The 22,105-nt window shown below is 37.9% G+C and overlaps 1 protein-coding gene across 1 annotated transcript in view; it reads left to right on the top strand.

The window, feature by feature from the left end:
* Window positions 1-4,409, top strand: part of FZD3 (frizzled class receptor 3) — a 97,376-nt gene extending 92,967 nt beyond the window's left edge. Inside the window, exons 6-7 of the mRNA XM_045286834.1 lie at window positions 627-860; window positions 3,503-4,409. Coding sequence (XP_045142769.1) covers window positions 627-860; window positions 3,503-3,716 — 448 coding nt within the window. The 3' untranslated portion in view covers window positions 3,717-4,409. The remainder of the gene's footprint in view (window positions 1-626; window positions 861-3,502) is intronic.
* Window positions 4,410-22,105: the final 17,696 nt, after the last annotated feature.

Raw genomic sequence — 22,105 nt, 5'->3', positions numbered from 1 at the left:
AAAAAAAGTATTTTCTTTATTTTAAAAAAATGTATAACTAATTGGGAATACATATGCCATATCATCCTATAGTGCAGTCATATCAAGCAGTATTTTACAGTTGCTACCACAACCAGTTTCCAAACATTCTTCTCCTTCCTCGACCCCTTGAACTCTACTGCCTTTTATAATCCACCCCACCCCCACCACAACCACCACTGTACCCTCCCTCCTACCCTTGTTGGACTTGCTGTCCCTGTAGGTACTATCTAGCTTTTGATATTTTGTTTTTAGGATTATTAGATGAAAAGGACTTTTAGAAATGATGAATTTATATGCCTTCACTTTATAGATGATAAAAGTGAGGAAAGAGGTTATAAGTACCTTGCCTTATATTTACTGATAGAATTGGAACTGAAAACCTAATTTTTTTCACTAACCTCTCATGATAACACTCTTGGAGACAGATTATCTTGGATGTATTTTATTCTTTCTTTTATCAGTAATGTTACCTTATATAAGTCTTAACGGCCTAATTTGGAGCATGATAAATTTCAAGAATAACATCTATATTGCTCACAAGTTATGCTTCTTGATTTGTAAAGCATGCTAAACCTCTATGTTAAACTTAGTATTCTGTTGTCTAGGATAGTAAATGAAAGTCGACAAGTACTCCAGGAACCTGATTTTGCTCAGTCCCTCCTGAGGGATCCAAATACTCCTATTATAAGAAAATCAAGAGGTACATCCACTCAAGGAACATCCACACATGCTTCTTCAACTCAGCTGGCCATGGTGGATGATCAGAGAAGCAAAGCAGGGAGTGTCCACAGCAAAGTGAGCAGCTACCATGGCAGCCTCCACAGGTCACGTGATGGCAGGTGGGTTTTAATCATGCCTTAGTTTCCGTCAAAGACTGAATTTTGGTCAAGCAAGTTAAGTCATGAATTCTGAAATAGTAGTTGACCATCAGTAAGGTAGAGGATATCTACCGTAAGAGCTGTCGGAGTTCAGTGTTGATACTTGATGCAATACGTACTGAGTGTACTTGATGCAGTAAGTATGTACTACTGAGTCAGGGTCTTAAGCAGGGCAAAGGCAGAGTAAAAATGGTTATTTTGAAAAGATTACTTTAGCATTCAATTATGGAATATTTACTGTCTACCAGATACTGTGGAAATAGAAAGATGATTTAGATAACTGTTTTTAACAAGCGCAGTGCTTCGTTGTCCAGTATAGTATTGCTAGTATTATAGTCTAGAATGAAGCTTCTGTTTCGTCATCTCTCAAATGGAGAGAACAGTATTAACTGCTCTCATAAAACTTGCACAGATTCAATGAGATAATACACTTAATTGCTTAGAACAGTGTCTGTGTCAGTAAGTACCTGGCATTGACTTATAAGCACAACAGTATAACATGGAGGTTGGCCAACTTTTTCCCACAAAAGCCAGATAATACATATTTTAGGGTTTATGTGTCAGACAGTCTTTGTGGCAACTACTCAACTCTGCTTTGTAGTGTGAAAGAAATCATAGGCAATATGTAGTAAATAAAACTTTATTTTAAAAAACAGATTTGGGCCAGATTTGACCAATGAGCCACATTTTGCCCAACTACTTTTTACAAAGTATAGTAATATGAGATAAGGGGATGTGATTTGTAATTTTAGAACAGGATTGGGTCAAAGAAAACTTCACAGAGTGAAGGTTAAGAGAAATCTAGCTGTGGCTTTCATGTTGGAGATTTAAGGCACTAGCATTAGAGGAGCTGTTAGGGAATTTCTGCAGTCAGTTGAGAGACAAGGAGATGTAGTGGAGAGTAGTGACAGTGCGGAGAGAGAGAAAGAGCTTGTGGAGACTTGGAAGAAATAAAGGACTTGGTGATAGATCAATGTTAGTCCCTGGATTCACCCAGGATTTTCTTTTTTAGTTTGGGAAACTGAAAGAATGAAAAATCTGACTCTGTGCCCCAAATGGGGCATGTTTATTTTTAAGCATCTGTTTTCACAACTGTCTTGTTTCCCATAACTCATCTCCCCACCCCCTAATGTAGGATATGACTCCTATTCTTACTCTCTGCTTTCTTACTTGGTCAGCTTTCCTGTGTTTTAAAGGCAGCAACTTTTCTTTGCTGTTGATCTACTATCTTAGTATTATTTTTCCTTGTCTTTCCCTATTTTTGAAATGAAAATTCTTTATTTATTGTTTCTACTTTCTATTCTACATTCCTTTTAAATCTAGTCTTTTTTCTCCTCCCTTCTCATCTGAACTGTGCATTTTAACATCAACAGCTTCTTTGTAGCTACTTTAGAAGTGCTCTCCTTCCTTCTGCCTGTTTTCCATCTACTCATCACTCCTTTGTGAGAGGCCTCCTTCTCAGTGTGAGGCCATGGAGATGGTAGAAAGATGAGTATGCAGTCAGTTACGGTCATAAGGGTGCTACAACGATAGGTAGGGTGCTTGGGGAACCCAGAGGGGGGAAAGCATCTAACTAGCTCATCACAGAAGGTCAGCAAAAGCTCCAAAAGAGATGACACTCTATTTTGAATCAGATTCAGAAGAGGCAGAGGACAATGAAACTGCATGTGGAAATACACTGCAAGAAGGGAGAGCGGGCAGGTAGGAGTGTAGGATGTAGGTTTGGATGATCGTGAAGACAAAGCCTTGTTAAGAAGTTTGCATTTTTCTATGAAGGCAATGAGGACTATTAAAAGGCTTAAAGCATTGGAGTAAAATAATAAGATTCTCATTTTAGAAAGTCCCTTTGGCAACAGCGAAGGAGAGAATGGATTATATCTAAGACTAGTTAGGAAGTTTCTACAGCACATTAGGCGTCTTATGTAAAGACACTGATGAGAAAAAAGAATTGGAGAGTATTTTAGAATATATTTTGTCACTTACCACCATATATAAACTCTGAGCATTATTTGACATTATTGGCTTCCTAATTTTCAGTGAGAAACATTTATTTATAATACAACTCTTATGCATGTGGCATTTTGTGTAGAGATATACAGAAGAAAGTTAAGGTGTAATTCCTACATCCTAGGAAAGATAAAGCATATGAACCTAGTGCAGGTCAGTACATGATCAGAACACTAAGTATTAGATATTATAGCTGTCATAAGACTTACTAAGTATGGATAATTTTCTCATTTCAAAAATGGATTGGAAAAGGGAGCTTATTAAATTAGAGGGGAAGTTAGTATAAAATAAAATTACCAGGAGCCCTACTGATGTAATGGGTTAAATGCTGGGCTACTCCAAGGTCATCCCTTCAAAGGTACCAGCCGTCCCACTAGAGAAAGTAGCAGCAGTTCTACTCTCCCCTGTGGGGTCACGATGGGTCAGAACGGACTCAATGCAGTTGCTTGGTAAATGAAGTTACTTGCGAATTCTCAAAAGACTGGTTGTTGTTATTGTTTCACCTAAAACTTCAGTGAGTCACTTTCATGAAATGTGCTACTCCTGTTACATAGTGTGTCCTGTTACCCACTTCAAAAGAACCCTTCTTCTACTAGGTACACTCCCTGCAGTTACAGAGGGATGGAGGAACGACTACCTCATGGCAGCATGTCCCGACTCACAGATCACTCCAGGCACAGTAGCTCCCATCGACTCAATGAACAGTCACGGCACAGCAGCATCAGAGATCTCAGTAATAACCCCATGACTCACATCACACATGGCACCAGCATGAATCGGGTCATTGAAGAAGATGGAACCAGCGCTTAATTTGCCCTGCCTGAGGTGGAAAACGTGCTGTTTAAAAAGCAGATTTTATTCTTGCCTTTGCATGACTGATTGCTGTGACTCACTGTTATGCTTTCAGTCACCTGCAGATTGTGTCCACTGGAAAGGTAAATTTCTGCTTTTTATATTGCATCAAACTTGGAACATCAAGAAATCCGACACGCTCAGAATTATGTCATCACAAAAATGATTCTTCTTTCTAGGTTATGAAGAGATAATTATTTGTGTGGTAAGCATTTTTATAAACCCAGTTATTTTATATTTAGAAAATTCCTAAATGTGTGGTGACTGCTTTGTAGTAAACTTTCATATGAACTAGTGGTGAGATGGCATATTCTGGTAGTTCTGTCAGTACAACCAAGTTTCAGAAGTGAAAACATTTTCTATGCAAGGTTTGTTTCTCAGATGTATAGTGGGACTTGTAGTTCTTCTTTCCACTAAGTGAAAAAGAACTGTATTTTTAAACTGTCGGAGAATTTGATAAATCAGCAGGGGTATTTTAGCTAATAGATTATACGTACAACAGAAGAATCTGATGAGTCTATTGAGGCTCTTTCAAATTTCTATCAAAATAATCTTCACCCAGAGATATTCAGGATTTGAATTAGCAGTGAACTAAAAGTGGATATGGACATTTCCCCTATAATTTTCCTGTTTTGTTATTTTGTAAATACTACTTTTTGTATTTTGTAAATACTACTTTTATTGGCTGTATTTTTGTAACTTATCCATATGCATGGTGGAAATCTTAATTTGTAGCCATTCTCTCCCATGTAATAGTGTTGATTCATAGAGAACTTCATGTTAAGATCTGGTTCATGGAGGCATGTAAGAAGACACGCATACACATTATAAGATTGTTCATGTTAATCATAATTTCAAAGTGACAAACTGTTTTCTAAGTGCTCATTATTGTGGTTTTCTGCAGTGAGATGTGATCTTGCCAAAGCCATCAGACCTTGGCATCCAGGCCCCTCCTACCCGTGAATTGATTGTCTGCATTTGTGTTGCCCTAATGGGTTACAGCTTTTTGCCCCATAACCTTTTTTTTTTTTTTTGGTTCAGATTCAGGATAAGTCTTGTTTACAGCTGAAATATATACTCGTATAACCTAAATCCAAAGTGGTGATTAATTTGGGGTATTTGAAAACCGTTGTAGCTAAATGAAGCATGATTAGTCTTGCTGTGAAGTACCGCTTATCCTAAAAATATCAACTCAAAATGTTTGGCATTTTGTCTTGTAATGTTTGACATTTTGTCTTGTAATGTTTAAATCATGTACTCTATAAACTGTGAACTGTGTTGGGCATGTAATTGACCAGAAGAAAAAGAAACATTCTGGATGTGTTATGCAACAGAGCACATTTAAACAACCGAGTCTCAACCCTGCAGCTCAGAGTCACTTAGGAGGGCACTTCTGATACCCAGTGACTTACTCTCCTTCAGATTTAATTGGTTGAGGTTTAAGTCATTCCCTACATACAGTTGTTTTCCACTTATTCTTCATTATGAAATGCAGAACTCTAGGCCCCACTCTTAGGGAAGATTCAATAAATCAAAAGGTGGTAGGACTTACACAAGTAATTAAAGAAATCACGTTTTGAAAAATACTGCTCTAGACTCTATGGCCTGGATCTGCCATATCCTTTCTTTTTTTTTTTTAAACTTCTAACAAGTCGACCTCTCTGAGCCTGCATTATTTGAAATGAAGATAGAAGATAAATATGTACCCTACCTACCTCATAAATTTGTGTGAGGATCAAATTTATTTTAAAAATAAATATGAATAATATGAAACCTTTGGGATTATCATTACTACTGATGATTTAAGAGACTGTGGGCTTTCTATTTAATGTGTTTCAGTCTTTGTGTACTTATTTCTCTTACCTATTAAAAGAAAAATACCAAGATATGAGGTGTTGAAAAAGCAACTTCTATTAAATACACAAGTCAGTTTCCTGATAGTAAGAATTTATTTGACTGTCATGTTTATTCTCTCAATTAATTTTTAGTAATTCTTCATAAGATTTATTTGACCATTTGACCCACATGCATTTCTTTTTCTTCTCACTTCCTTGTCTTTCCTCTTGGAACTGGAATTAATGCCCCAGCCAGGCAGGTTCTAAATTCCCTCATAATTGACAATGCTTTTTCTCTGAAGGCCAGACTTAAAACAACCTGTTTATAAATAAATCAGCAATCCATGATGCTTTTGCCTGATAATCTCTCCTGAGAACAGCAGGAGAAAGTGAAAAACAAACATTCAGAAACAAAAATAAGAAGTTAAGCTAGAAGGTACCAGTTTGAGCTCAAAGATGTTGTCGTCCTTAGCCATCTGCATTATATTATCAAGTGCCAAAATAGTGGTTGGTTTGTTTATAGGAGTGGGCCAAGTAGAGACAGTTAAGCGAACATCTCTGTGGAAATCTTATCTTCTTATCTTCATGTATTCTGGGTTTTATATATTCATTTCTATCCTTTCCAAAAAAGCAATTGTTGGTGTGTCTGCAGATGTCATAATGACCGAATTGCAGTTACTTTTAGCTAGTATCTATCTCATGCCCTACACATGGATATTGTTAATCCGTTGTTTTAAATAACAGCATTTAACTTGGGCCATGTTATTTATCAAACCAGTGCTCCAAATTATGACTTTTAAAGAAATGATTGAAGAGCTTTGGCAAAACAGCAATCTCAAGTTTCAACCCGTGTAAGCCATCTTGAGCAAGCCAGGACAGTTTTCTGACCATATGCTTAACTCTAATTTGAGTTGTGATTGGCATATGACATTCAGTTATTAGTTCATTTGACAACTGAGAAAATAATAATGTTCTCTAAAATGTTAATAAAATGTGTAATCAAAAGTTTCTCTAAAAATATTAAACCCCAAACTATAATTAGGTTAGCTCTTTGTGGACCAGTTGAATGAGACTATTCACATAAACCTGTTTTTTCCCCAAACATTTTATTAGGAGCTAATCCAGACATCATACCATTCATAGTTCAATCACATCAAGCAGTGTTGTACAATTGCTACCAATCAAGCAAACTTACTAGTAATGATTTTATTCTTTTGCCTCTTTCTCAGAGCAGATTTATAAAAATTCTAAGAAGCATATCTAATTAGAAAACTCTGCACTTTTGCCTACCTCATTAATTTCTTTATAATATTTGCTGGAAATAACTAAAATTATAGCTGTATTTTAAGCGTATATTCCAGTGAAATGAAAGGAACTACATAGTTTTTTAAAATAAAATGGAGGATGATTGGCTGAAACTTGGAAAGCATTAATATACCAAAATTATGATGATATTTCTACTGCTTTTCCACATGCCAAAGGTCTATTTACATATATCATGCTTGGATGATTTACATAGATAGTGTAGTGAACATAAGAAAATTCCACTGGACTTGGAATTTGAAGGACCATAATTATGATGTGAACTGAACAGTTCACATTTAACTTATTCTCAATTTCATCCATGAAAAATGAGGGTATGATCTTTTATTTTTTGTTCCAACTTACTTCATTGGACATTGTGAGGATCAAATGAGATATGTGTATTTTATAGTACTCTGTAACCTATCAATTTCTCTATTGGTGATAGTTTTGTTTGAATTTTGGGGTTGTAGAAAACAACAATATGGTGGTCTTCAGTAGTATTTATTTTTAGCAATAACAACAAAATAGACAACTAAACCAGATTCATGGGGTACAATCTTTAAATCAACAATCCAATTAATCTTTAAAATGATTGCTTGAGTAATTGTTATTTTGCCACAAGTAGCTATACCCTTAAATTATGTTTGTTGTTTGCATACTGATATACACTCTGATTTTATGTGGTTGAGTTTGGAGGTCACTTTCCGCAGAAATTTAGGAATCTGCATTATATTTCCTTCTTTGAGATGTAATTGTATAATTACATGAAAAGGAAATTTATAAGACAAATATGAAGAGGAGCGTAGACCCTATATGTTTTTTCCCTTGAAGATTTTCATGTACCTAATTCTTTATGATTAAAAACAAGTTTTTCAAAGGTGATTGCTGTATTTGTTAGTTTTCGTCATGGCAAACTACATTTTAAGATCTAAAACGATGGGAATTGTTTTTACATACATATATGTAATTTTTAAATAACTGAAGTAAGGATTTCTTCTCCATTTCACTTCAAACATAATTACACAAATGATAAAATTTTTATAGAACCTAGATTTGTAAAAGAACTCATGATTCTTTTATGTATTTTTACAACTGGTTGAAATAGGGGGAAAAGTGTTTACATTTAATTCAGCTACATTTGCTAGTAGCTGTATCATTTTATACATTCTTAAATAATTTGGATTTATTTTATATGAAAAAATTATGTAGGCATAACTGCGAATTTTGTTTTCCTTTTCTTTTTTGTTTCAGTTTTATCAGTTATAGGGAAGAAATGAAAAAAAACTATGCATCTATTTAACTTTACCTTCTATCCTTTTTTTCCCCTAACTTAAATTTAATCTTTAATAGTCAAATTAATATAGGATTATAATTTTCTTACCAGGATCAGAAGTCTTCCAGAGCCAGCCATCTTTGGAAACATTCCCACTTGGTTGGTTTATAAAGATTTAATGTAATTTAGTAATACACATACTGATTTCTTATTCAGTGTTAGCAATTTTTTTTCTTTCATTTTCTTGCCATGAAGATCAAAGAAAGTAAAGTGTTCGCTTACATTTCTGGTGAAACCCTATCCCAGGACAAAGGTGATTACCTATAAGGCGATGTAGTACAGTGAGTCTTTTAAAGGTATTGGAGCACAATTCTCTTGTCTCAGGAAATCTAGTGTGTTCTCTCTTGGACATTTTCATTGGTGTTACACACAATCTGTTATTTTATTGGCCAGTGTCAACAGTTTTTCATGTTCGAGAAGCAAATTTTATACCTATAATTCAGACTTTGAAGATCCAGTGTTCCATTCTTTTGCTAATTAACATGAACTATTAAAGCTAGTGGGAGAAAGCTAAGGCTTTCTACTCCCGAAAGAATTACCACCTCAGAAACCCCAGGAATAGGGTCACTATGAGTCAGAATCGATTCAATGGCAGGAAGTTTGGTTTCTGTTTGAGTAAAGTTAGTGTTTATGAGACGGTGATGTTTTTTCCCCCCAAGCTTGTTCTTTCATCATATTTTCTGAAGTTGGAGGAATTACATTTTTTTATTATATAGTCTTAATGTTTCTGTCACATCCATCAGCTTAGCTGTATACACCAACTTTCAGATATTTCCCAAGTTACATGTTGCTTATTAACTTCTTACAAACTTAAGATTTTAATAATTACTATTTTCTAAGTTGATAGGGTGAGTTTTTTTAATGCTTAATGAAGATTGATTATGCTGTCTTTAAAAATACCATGGGGTCTGGAGACTTGATTTCTAATCTTCCCTCTGTTGTCAATGAGCTGTGTGTAACTCTGGATAAGAGACTCCATTTTCTCATTTGTAAATGAAGACACAGGAGAGTTGATTCGGGAGTGTGTCAAATTTCACCCACTGTAATTTACTTCTCTATTAGCCATCTTAGAATCATCTTGACTCACTTTTATCCCTGTTATTCTTTGCATAAACCATCTGTACTATATCATCTTCTACAATGGATGAGAAGTTGATATTTAATTGGTAGGATTTGGATGTTATTAACTTCATGATTCTAGGTAATTTTAAAGGATGACAAGTATATTATACACATTGAAAGAGGAGAGGGAAGGTAACAAATAATGGTCATGACCTTTCCCCTTTGCCCCATAGGAAGTTTCCTTAAGCACCAATTTAAGAACCTTAAATTGATACATACTCCCAAAATGACATTCTAACTCTTAATGTCTTTGATTTTTCTAAATATGAATATAGTTAGCTAGCTTAAACTCTACACAAAATATATTTAAGATAAAATTAGTGGGCAAATGTAGTGATAGCACTGACCATATGGCTAATTAAAATGCTATCAGATTTTACCAACATTAGAATAATTATAAAATATGAAAGGAATTAGAGTTCCTTGACATATACCATAAACTACATTACTGTTTCACTGAATAAATATTGTTGGCAAGTGAGTTTTCTATTTTGAAATATTAGAAATCATTTCCCCCCTTAGCAATGCAGAATGTAATTCCATGAAACTTCCTCACACGCATCTGTTCAGATGTAGCGGTTCCACTGGCCCTATCACTCAGCAGTGTGATCCTGCAGATTAACTGTGCTCTGAGAACCAGGCCTCAGAGGTTCCTGATACTTGTCAAGATCGTTGTCTTTGCATGATTGTCTGCATTAGCTCCTATCAGCCTCTTGGAGACCTAGGTCATAGATAGACAATCTAGGTGTTACGTTTGTAATCTGATGGGGAGAGAAGAATAGTGGAAAATTGATATTGGAAGTTGTATTTGGTTTTGATGTGATTTCTCTGGCCACCATCAGTTCCTTGTCTTACGTGATTTCACTGGTTTGAATAACTCTCCTGGCTCCCACAAATTAAATTAGATACCCAGCCTCTCTCTTTCACATATGTCGCTGTCCTCGAGTGAGAGAAAAATTATCTGATTCTGCCAGTTTTATTGCCATATCTGTTCAATTTGAATCTGAAGTCCATACATTTTGTTGAATATTTCTGACTTTTGGTAACGTGCTATAAGATTTACTAAATAATCCTAACGTGAGTCAACTATTTCTGTAACTACATCCCCCATGCCCAGATTTGAAAAGGAGAGCCACAAGTGTCTTCCTTCTCTCAGCCCTGTATCAGATCATTCTTCCTAGTGAACTACTCTTGTCAGCAGAAATATTAATTATCAATAATTCTGTTTCTGAGACAAAGATCAGCATGGTAGTCCTTTACATTGAGCTGAACTGAAGACATACTTGAAAATCATGTGTTCTCTTTATATGTGAACTTAAAGTTATATTTTAAAATTTATATAAAGAATTTCTCTGATGTGAAAATATTCGTCTGGAACATCTCTTATCATCAGGTGCTTTTTCTACCTTAGCTGTGAGATCTTACAGTAAATCTAAATTATTCTTTTCATTCATCTTTGTATAATTATGAACTTCTATATAATTTTCCCATTCTGTATTGCAAACTACTTTTCTGCTTTCACTTTCCAGTGCAAACTTTTATTTTCAGAGTTCTCTTTTCTCATTGATGTTTGAAAGTATCGCATATGTCAAAGAATGACTTGTTTGGCCATCTCTTTGCCATGAAAATGGTATCACCACTACAACCCCTCTCCCCTAGTCCCCTAAAAGAAAAGTTAATTGAAAGAGCTGCTGAAGCTGCTGCTTCTAAATTGAAAATGTTTCATTAAACTTGACTTTTCAGTATTTGAGTCTGATTATGAATTTGGGGGATTTATAAAAATATGTGTCTACTTCTAAGAGAAGTTACTAGTATTTCAATTTCAACAATATTCAAAGCTCATATTTACTTAATTGTTCTGAGCCTTTTTAATTGTCTATTAACCTTGGTTGTTGTTGTTGTTGTTAGGTGCCATCAAGAAGGTTCCAGCTCATAGCGACCCTGTGTACAATAGAACGAATCATTGCCCAGCCCTGCGCCGTCCTCACAACGATTCCTCTGGTTGAGCCCATCATTGCAGTCACTATATCAATCCATCTCGTTGAAGGGCTTCCTCTTTTTGCTGCCCCTCCACGTTAGCAGGCATGATGTCCTTCCCCAGGGACACTCTCTCCTGACAACATGTCCGGACCACATAAGACAAAGCCTCACTATCCTTTCCTCTAAGGAGCCTTCTAGCTGTACTTCTTCCAAGACAGATCTATTTGTTCTGTTGGCAGTCTGTGTTATTTCAATAGTCTTCTCCAGCACCATCATTCAAACGCATCGGTTCTTCTTCAGTCTTCCTCATTCACTCTCCAACTTTCACAAGCATATGTGGTGATTGAAAATGCCATCGCTCGGGTCAGGTGCACCTTGGTTCGCAAAGCAACAGTCTTGCTTTTTATCACTTTAAAGAGGTCTTGTTTGGTATCGTGCATATAGGTTATGATGATGATCTTTGCAGATAATTCTGTACATCATGATTTCTCCAAGAATCAGGCCAAGGATGTTCTAGCTGTCTGGTCAGAATGGGCTATGATACTAAACTACTTGAAATTGCTGTTTGCATAGATCAAAAGTCAGCAATTTCATAATATATATCCAATATATCTCTCATAATAGATATCCATTTATATATATCCAAAAGTGATCAAATATCAGCAATTTTATAATGTATATCCAAGAAACAACAAGCAAAATACCCTTTAGAGCAGATACATTAATTTTTTGTTTCAGCTCATCTTATCACTTATTACTCTTTCAGAGGCTTTATAAAGGAGGCTATTAATACAGATAACCACAAGCCTGTCAAAAGAAATTAGACTTTGTTTGGCTGTTAGACTCCCACCTTGTAAAGATATTCTGCTAAAATTACTTCAGTAACTGAAGCAAATATCTCCTTGGGGATGCATAAGTTCCATCGCCTTTTATTAAATCTACATATAATTTTTAGGCTTTCATAACTGGAGATATTTTTATATATAAAATAATTAGTGTGTAAATACTATAATAAAAGGCAAAACAATGTTTCCTTCTTCACATCCAATATGAACTCAGATTTCACTAGCTGTAGATTTTTGTCTTTTTGGTAGGCATTCTGAAATAATGAACACTGGTATGTTATATAGTTAGACTAAATATCAACAAGTTTGCCTTAAAATGCCATTTAAACATTTTCTTTATACCTAAGTTTCAGGTTATAAACATAGCAATACATACAAAAGTATGAAGCCTTCTACATAGGAAATCCCCAGTGTTAGAGCCATGATCTAAAAAGAGCGTTGTAAATTGAGTTGTCCCAAACTCAGACCAAATGTCCTCATGTAAATAGTCTTAGTAATAAGGATGACAGGTTGGGCACCGAAAGGTGGTCTAGTGTACTCTAGTCTTAATCTAGGTGTCCTGGTTTGGGAAGAACTTTTGTAATGGAGAGTGCCTGCTACCCACCTTCCTAGGTGATACTCTCATGGTAACCTGAGCCTGTCCACATACACAGCCCATCAGGCCCACTCTTCAGATGCTACATTTCTCAGAGCCTGCCTACCTACCCATCTTCTTCCGAAACTGGCTTTAACTGGTTGATATTAAAGTGTTAGTGAGGTTATTGCTCTTCATTGCCCTGTATTGCTCTGAAAGAGAAATCTACTGGAAAAGCAGACACATTGTTGTTTGCACACTTTTAGCTCCATAGGTGGAATTTGAAGTTTAAGACAAAAGTGGAACTAATTTACTTGATGTCAATGGGATTATTTTGAAGCAAGAGATTCCATTAAGTTGCTCCTTGAACCCACATGGTGTCTAAAAGCACTAAAGGCAAGCATCTTCAGTCGTTTGTATTTATAAGTCATATGAAGGCAGAGCCTGCTAATCCTGTTTTTCTCTTCTGTGCAAGGGCTGGGTTTAGAGCCTCCTAGATTCTTCCATTCACACTCTTCTGCTCAGACTGTCTGTGTTTCCCTTTCAGTCTATCCTGCCTTACAGCGAAGCCTGCCTCTTACCTCTGCTCACTTTGCCAGTATGTCCACACATAATCCTGTTCATGAATGGAGAGCAGGGGAGGGCATTCCCAATTTCACTGCTATCAGTGACGACTTTTACCCTCTCCTTTTTTTCAAGAGATATCAAGGTAGAAAATATTCCTTTTTTCCCCTCCATTATTCTGCAGATTTATTACTATTATTAAATAGCTGGCACTTAGCATTTTAGTTTTCAAATCCAACTCTGAATTAAACTGTTGTGGTGATTCTAAAATGATCCTAGAAATTTCATCTTGCTTTATCATGTAACCATCTAGTAAGGAAGTGTTGATGCTGAAGACTTGTGTTTGTGGCATTCGTTCTGTTTCTTTTTTTATGTTCATTGAAACTGTCATTCATGTTCAACGAGTGGAAAAGTCCCTGTTGTTGAGCTACATCTAGAGCAAGTGCACTTGGTTAGAGCATGAACTGTACTATGACATTAGCTGGATGTGCTTCGCACTCTGCTCTTGTAGATTTATTTTGTTTACAGTAGACTGACGTCAGTTTTGTAAATGTTTTTTCTTAGCACTTTAACTGTGAGTGTACAAACTGATTTTAAATGTAGTGGTTGTATATTTTGGTTATAAATTGGAAATTTTTAATAAAATTAAATAATTTGTTCTCTACTCTGGCGTTACTACTTCATTGAATGTAATTTCAATATCAGCCCAGTGTCTAACCCACAGTGCCACTTACTTGAGAAAGAAATGCATTAAAGTAGCTAGGCTAATTTTCCAATAGGAAATCCTACCTAGAGAAGCAGATAGATTATCAGAGGATTTTTTTATGCATAGGAAGGCTGGGCAGTATTTAACCTACAGTTAAATGAGGCTTTTTTCCACTTGGATCTCATACACAGTCTTTAATTATGGAAATCATGAGTCCTGAATTCCAACCAGTACAGAAATCCTTTAACATACCATCCTTAACATATCTCTGCTTGAATAATTTCAGCAACAGAAACCTTAACTATTTCTTCAAGGCCTTACATTTCCCTTTATCATAATCGTTATAAACGCCCTTTCACATATTGAGTGGGAAATGTGTTTTTTTCACCTCCCACTGGTGCTTCTCTATAAACAATGATTTTTTCATGGGCATACCTTCTTGATATTTTTTAAACTTCACAACGTTTCTTTCAGGTTTTTTATGTAGGCGAAAGATGCCTATTCTCCAATTTCTTAATCAGTGCCTCTCTTACGGCATATCTGACTCTAGCTTATCCTTTTGGCACAGTCCAGTTTTGACTGTTCCTCAAAACTCGATAGAACTCAACCCCATCTTCAGGTGTATGTCATTAGTGAAGACTCCGATGCACTGTGTATGCTGGGGGTGCAAACAGGTAACATGCGTAGCTAACGGAAAGATCGACTGTGCGGCTACCAGGAGACACCTTAGAAGAAAGGGGAGGCATTTACTTCCCCCACAATCAGCCATTGAAAACCCCATGGGGCCCAGTTCTTTGCTCTCACACATAGGATCATCATGTGTTGGGATTGGCTCAACGGCAAGTGATTTTTTTATACTTCTACTCATTCTGTATCTAAATGTGTACCAAAGAATGCCCCCCTCCTTTTACCATCCTCTCCCTCTAATTGAAAGGTCTAACCATCCATCTGATGGTGATGTATATATTAACAGATTTATCAACTATTTAAAATCTCATGATCAACTAAGTCATATATTTCCCTGAGGCTTTGATTGATTCACTACCGTGTTCAAGATTAACAACCCTTCATCTTCCAACAGTTTATTTCTAAGCTGAACCAAATATTTAACTTAAAATGGGGGAAATCTTAGATTTACTGTACTCTAATTGTTAACATTTTCAGCATTTACACCTGAAGGGAAGGGAGAAATATCTCGGGTTGGTTTGGGTTGATCATTAGCTGATGTGGTAGGCGATACTGATCAGGAGCAGGTAATTGCAGTGTGTGCTGGAGCACATAGACACCCACACTCACCGTTTTCATCTGTAAAATGGAAAGCATTGGACTATGCCAACAATTTTCAGGTTAGGAATCCCTGTACCAAATAAAATAGTACAAGGGGGCTTCAAAGAGTTCGTGGGGGAAGTTCCATTCTCTTAATACACTTTTCCATGGACTTTTTGAAGCCCCCTTTTACTATTACTCTGTCATCTCAATGTGTAAGGTCTCTAGGAGTCAGCATTGACTTGATGGCAGTGAGGTTGGGCTTCATACATATAAATATATCAACAGAGAAAAGGAGGCTGTTTTGTTTAAAGGGAAATGAGGCTCCCTAGAATCCCACTTATTTTGGCCTAACCATTCTACCTTCCTCTCTCTCACAGCACACCTTGACATGCCTAGACAAAACTTTTAGAACTCAAAGAACCCACTTCAAAAATAATAAAATAAATGACTGAATTAATCCGTGTTTGGACTGCAATAGTCACACAAATGTAAATGCGATGAAACTACACACATATATATGTGCACACGTACATAGATATTTAAAACTAGTGAAATGTGAATAAGATCATTGGATTGCATTGATGTCAATTTCCTCCTTTTTGATATCGTGCTGCAGTTACCCAAAAAATGTTACCACTTGGAGAAACTGGGTAAGGGGGTTATTGTTTACAGCTCTCGAGCTAATGGAAAATTTAAAGTTTCAAAGGTGCTTTTCATTGCTAAATTAGATGATTCAGCCTCAATTATTTTCTTCTTCCATCTGTTAATCTTAAAAGAACTTAGCATTAATTTTAAGAAGCGGTCAAGGAGGCCTTTCAATTCTTATTTGGCTCAAATTTACTGCTTGTGAGTGACGCCTATGCCTTGATAAGCCAGTTAGTCACTTGCCACTGAGTTGACCCATGCTCTGTGGTTGCTCTGTATTAAGAAAAGAGCCCTCATTTATCTGCTCCAAACCCCCTCCTTCCACTAAATCTCTCAGAAACAACAATTCAAAATTCAAGTTGCTCAGTTCCCTACTCTGAGTGGAGTCGAGCCTCCAGTTCCCAGAACCTATGAATTGGTTACCTTCCATGGTAAACGGGACTTGGAAAGATGTAAGGGAAGCCTAGACCTTGAGATGGGGACTTGATCCTGGATGGTCCACGTGGTCCCTATCTAGTCACGATTCTTTGTAGTGGAGAACCTTTCCTGGCTGTGCTCAGAGGGAGATGATGACAAGAACACAAGGTGTGCTGGTGGGCTTTGAAGCTGAAGAAAGGTGGCCATGAGTTAAGGGACATGAATGCCCCCAACTCTGGGAATGGCTCTCAACTGCCAACCAGCAAGAGAATGTGGGTTTTGGTCCCACAAGTACAGGGAACTGAATTCTGCTAACAATTGGATAAACAAAGAAACAAAACCTAAAACCATCCAAATCTGCCACTGAGGTGATTCCGACTCCCAGCAACTCTAAAGTATCCCTTTTTTTAATGGTCTTATGAGGTATAATTCACATATACATTTCCACAGTTCAGCCTTATTAAGAGAGTTGTATAATCATCACTACAATCAGTTCTAGAACATTTTCTTCCTCCTTGTATTCATTATTGATACATGGTTTTTGAGGATGTAAATTTCTATTGAAGTATAGCAAACCAAACTCACTGTCATCCAACTCATCACAGCCCTACAGGACAGGGTAGAAACTGCCCCTGTGAGCTTCCAACACTGACGGTTTACTGGAGTAGAAAATCACATCTTTCTCCAGAGGAGCGGCTAGTGGTTTCAAACTGCTGACGTTTCAGATTACAGCCCAATGTGTAACCACTCCGCCACCAGGGCTCCTCTGTGGATCATCTTTCTCCCTTCAGAGGAGCTGGTGGGTTTGAACTGCTGACCCTGCAGTTAGCAGTGCAGTGCTTACCCTACAGCATCACTAGGGCACCTTAAACAAGGAAGCAAGTTCTTCCCTAAAGCTTCCAGAGAGGAACAGCCTAGTGATGGACTTCTGACTTAACAGCATGTGTGATAACACGTGTGTCTTAAACGTCTACATTTGCGGTCCTTTGTTATGGCAGCAATAGGAAACTAAACTGAATCTCACTCCTTCACATCAACAAAGTTTAAGTAATAAATGTGTAATGGGAAGTGGCCCAAAGACTCGGTCTAGAATCAGAAACATTTCAGAGGACTGGCCATTTGCCATGAAGCAAGTGTTTGAGATGGTGGAGACAGGCAGATTAATAGATCAGTCAATTCCTGGTGCCCTTTGTCTCAGCACCTTAACTTTTCAAATAATTGGCACACTTGAAAATCTTGACATTTTTCCAAGGCACAACCTCCTCTCCCCTTAAGTAGTGGGAAGGTGTGCTTCCCATATGACTGATTAGATTTTAACATATGTTAAACATATATGTTTGATTAGATTTTAATACAAAACGAAGAAGAGAGTTTTAAAGAAGAGGTAAGTAGAATGGAAGAAAAACCAAAAGGAAATATGGGAATACATGAAAAAAAAGCCATTGTGAGAAAAATTAAGAATAAAAGTGAGTATAGGAAATAGATATTGGTACATGAATATTATCTCCTATAATCATAATTTTCTATCCACTCTGGTGTCAAAAATTTCCAAAATAATGTATATATATTTCCATTTTCTTCATATAGTCCTGTTATCTGTGTGTCACATATTTCGACATGTTATCATGAAAGTTTAGTCCCTGAAGAACGACATCATGCTTGGCAAAGTAGAGGGGCAGCAAAAAAAGGAAGACCCTTAAGGTAGTTATTGTGCCAACCTGGCCGATAAACACATGTGGGGTTAATTGAAGGGCCAAGGGATAAATAGCTCAGTGAACCTCACCTTTCTAGTTCTCGGGTCTCTTGCTTTCTGATGGTCAGACCAGGATGCAGCTGCCTTAGCCAGTTCCCTGCTGCATCTGGCAAGGCTCACTTCCTGCAAGACATCCCTGAGGAGAAGCCACATGGGCCTACCCCAATGCAGCCATGTGTGCTGGAGCAGCCATGAGGAGACCCCTGCCAGCGCTGAGATGCTTACACATTCACTGATTCGACTTTCCTCCTGCAGTTGGCATCATTGTGCATGTTTTGTGAGATGGAGGAGGACTATGTGGATTGGTGATGGACATATGGGTTAATGCTGGACTTGTGGGCTTGGGCAGCACTGGGTTGGGATATTTTCTTGATGTGAACTTACCCTTTATATAAAACTCTCTCTTATACATGAGTTTCTGTGGATTTGTTTCTCTAAAGTACCCAGACTAATACAACCCTCAACACATTGTCTGCAACAATGAGCTCAAAGAACAGTTGTGAGGCTGACACAGAAGCAGGCAGTGTTTCGGTCTATTGTACATAGGGTTACTATGAGTTGGAACTGAATCAGCCCCTAACAATAACCACCACCACCATCATTAGCCATATGGACCCTACTTTACTAGCTTCCCACATGTCTAGGTGACCCCAGAGTACAAGTAACAAAAATTCAAGGCCATGGGCACCAAGTCAATTCCAACTCTTAAGGACCCTAGAGAGAGTTTCTGAGATATGGGAGCAGCCAGCCTTATCTTTCTCCCATGAAGCATCTGGTAGGTTTGCAGTTAGCAGCCCCAATGCCTACCTAGCCTACAGCACCATGACTACAGAGCTACTAGGGCCAAAGAGTAGAAGGTGGGAAATCGTCCTTTAGCAGCAGATTGGGCAAAGTTGAGCCAAGTTGGAGAATTGCCAGTAGTGCTATCTGGGCAAAGGTAATTGAGGTCCTTCAGCTGTCAAAGTAGTGGATTCCAAATAAACCTTACCCATAATGACAAGGTATGTTAGCCCAGGTTGACTAGAGAAATAAATCCAGAGACACTCATATATGAGTAAGAGAGAACTTTATATCAAGAAGTAATTATGCATCAATAAAACAGCCCAACCCAGTCCAGATCAAATCCATAAGTTCAATATTAGCCCATGCATTCCTCTTGAGATGAACTCAGCACAGGCAATGATGCCGAATGCAGGAAGGTGGTGGGTGGAAAGTCTTGTGGATCCAATGCAAGTGGAAGAATCTCAGTGTTGGCTTCTCCAGCTCTCTGAATGTGGCTCCTCAACAGAAAGATAAAGCAGAGAGAGAGTGTAGCACTCCTCCAGGGAGAAAGAGAGGAAGTTCCCAGAATCCTCATGAGAAGGCCACACCCATAAGGAGGCATCTTATGGCTATGACTTGTTTAATAGGCTAGACTCTACCCTTCACCCTATTTATCAAGTTGACATGAGATTATGTACTTACCACACGAGGAGAAGCGCATTTTTCCAAAAGACATAAATATGTAAGTCAGTGGTTCTCAAACTTCCTGATGCTGCGACCCTTTAATACAGTTCCTCATGTTATGGTGACCCCCAACCATAAAATTATTTTGGTTGCTATTTTATAACTGTAATTTTGCTACTGTTAGGAATTGGGTGACCCCTGTGAAAGGGTCATTCAACCCCCAAAGGGGTCACAACCCACAGGTTGAGAACGGTTGATGGTAGGTCATATGACTTCCAGGATTTAGCTTCTGTTTCTGGTATCATTGTTATAGTCCTAAAATCAGATAAACAATCCACAGTTTCTATAAACCTTTATAGAAACTCTGCCTTGTTTTCTTCTCTTTGCTCTGGTTCATTGCCGTGAGCTCTTTTGCAGAAACATGGTGTATTTAACGGAAATAACAAAACACACTGTGTTGTCTTCCCCCTTGAGCTAAGCATCCCATTTATACTCTTTCTTGTCTATTGATTAAAATCATTTTAGCAAATGATTTTCAATTATCTGACCATTCAGTATTGTGGTCGTCATTGTTGTTAGATGCCATCAAGTTGGTTCCAACCCATAGTGACCTTATGCACAACAGAACGAGCGCCTGCTCAGTCATGCACAATCCTCACAATTGTTCCTATTCTTGAGCCCATCATTGCAGTCATTATAGCGATCCATCTCGTTGAAGGCCTTCCTCCTGTTTGCTGCCCCTCTACTTTACCAGGCATGATGCCTTCTCCAGGGATTGGTCTCTCCTGACAGCATGTCCAAAGCACATGAGATGAAGTCTGGCCGTCCTTGCTTCGAAGAAGCACTCTGGCCATATTTCTTCCAAGGCAGATTGGGTGGTCCTTTCAGCAGTCCATGGTACTTTCAGTATTCTCCGGCATCACAACTCAAGTGCATCGATTCTTCTGTGGTCTTCTTTAGTCAGTGTCCAACTTGCACAGGCATATGAGGCAACGGAAAACACCATGGCTTGGATCAGGCACACCTTAGTCCTCAAAGTAACAGCAACACACAAGTCACCATAGTACCACAAACTGGTGGCTGTGGTTGTCAGGTTCTGTTAAGACAGTTCGAACTCACTGACCTCAAGTACAGCTGAACAAAGCACAGCCCAGTCCCGCACTGTTCTTCCAGTTCTTGCTGTGTTGGAGCTCATTGTTGCAGCCGCTGTCAGTCCATCTCACGATAACATCTCACCAGGTTCACGGCCAGTGAACATTCTGATTGTATTCCTTCGAGGACAAGATTTGTTTGTTCCTGACAGCCTAGGAGGACTGTTCTTTGGTCTTTCTTATTCCCTGTCCAGCTTTCATGTGCATATGACGTTGGCAATACCATGGCTCGGGCTAGGTGTGCCTTAGTCTTTCAAAGTGACTGCTTTGCTTTCTAACATGCTAAGGAAGTCTTTTGTCCTGAGATACTCCTTAAACCTTGAACCAGAACTATCCACAAGGCTAAATAACAGACTGGCTCATGAAGTAAAGAATGTTACCAGCCAATACTGCACACCGTTGAAGAATCAGCTATGATACCACATTGTCAGCAATTACTCTAAATCAAAAATAAAAGGATAAAGGAACAGGGGGACCAAGGTACTAGATGCTAAATATCCAAAAGAGAATTACAGAGAATGTTAACACATTGTGAAAAATGTAAGCAATGTCACTGAACAATTTGTAACAACTGTTCAAAGGAACCTAATTTGCTGTGTAAACTTTTGCTGAAAATGCAACAAAGTATTATTAAAAAGGGAGAGAGAAGGAAAAGTACATCTAAACCAGCAAAAACACTTTCCAATAATGAGGCTAAAATGGACTTCTGGGTAGCCAAGGTAATGGCAGCCACCTAATCCAAATCTCCATACATTTTCTAATTATTCAAAAACAAGAAGAAACTCAAACCACACATCCTCAGCCTTACTAGAACACAGAAACCCTGTGTGTTTGTCTGGGTTGACTAGAGAAACAAATTCATAGATACTTATATGTGTGTAGAAATGAGCTTCATATACAAGAGCAGTTGAATATTGAGAAAACATCCCAGCGCAGTCCAAATCAAGTCCATAAATCCGATATTAGCCCATAGGTCCGATACCCATATATAAAGTCCTCTTCAGACTCACGAAACACATGCAGTGACACCAAGTGCAGGAAGATCACAGGCCAGTAGGTGGGAAATCTTGTGGATCCAGTAGTATTGTAAACCTCTCAGCGCTGGCAGGGCTCTCTCCACGGGGCTTCTCCAGCTCAGGGGTCTGGCTCCATCAGCCTCTCTCCAGGTGTGTTCTCCACAGTGGTGCCTAACAGGGAATGAGCACGTGTCCCGCCTCCAGCAAGCTATGTCTCTCCTTAGCACCTCCAAATGAGGTCAGCAAGCTACTTCCTACCTGATTGACAAGCTAGACTCCACCCTTCTCTCTGAATCCTCAAATTGATACCAGATTATGTAACTACCACACCCTACAAGTGGACAGCAGTGAAATAAGCATTTTACAATGGACATTTTTCTTTTTTT

Source organism: Echinops telfairi, unplaced genomic scaffold (assembly GCF_000313985.2).
Source record: "Echinops telfairi isolate 266 unplaced genomic scaffold, ASM31398v2 ScPeMD7_9;HRSCAF=40, whole genome shotgun sequence".
Lineage (NCBI taxonomy): Eukaryota > Metazoa > Chordata > Mammalia > Afrosoricida > Tenrecidae > Echinops > Echinops telfairi.
Note: the sequence above shows the minus strand (reverse complement) of the source record. Positions and strands in the feature narration are given on the sequence as shown.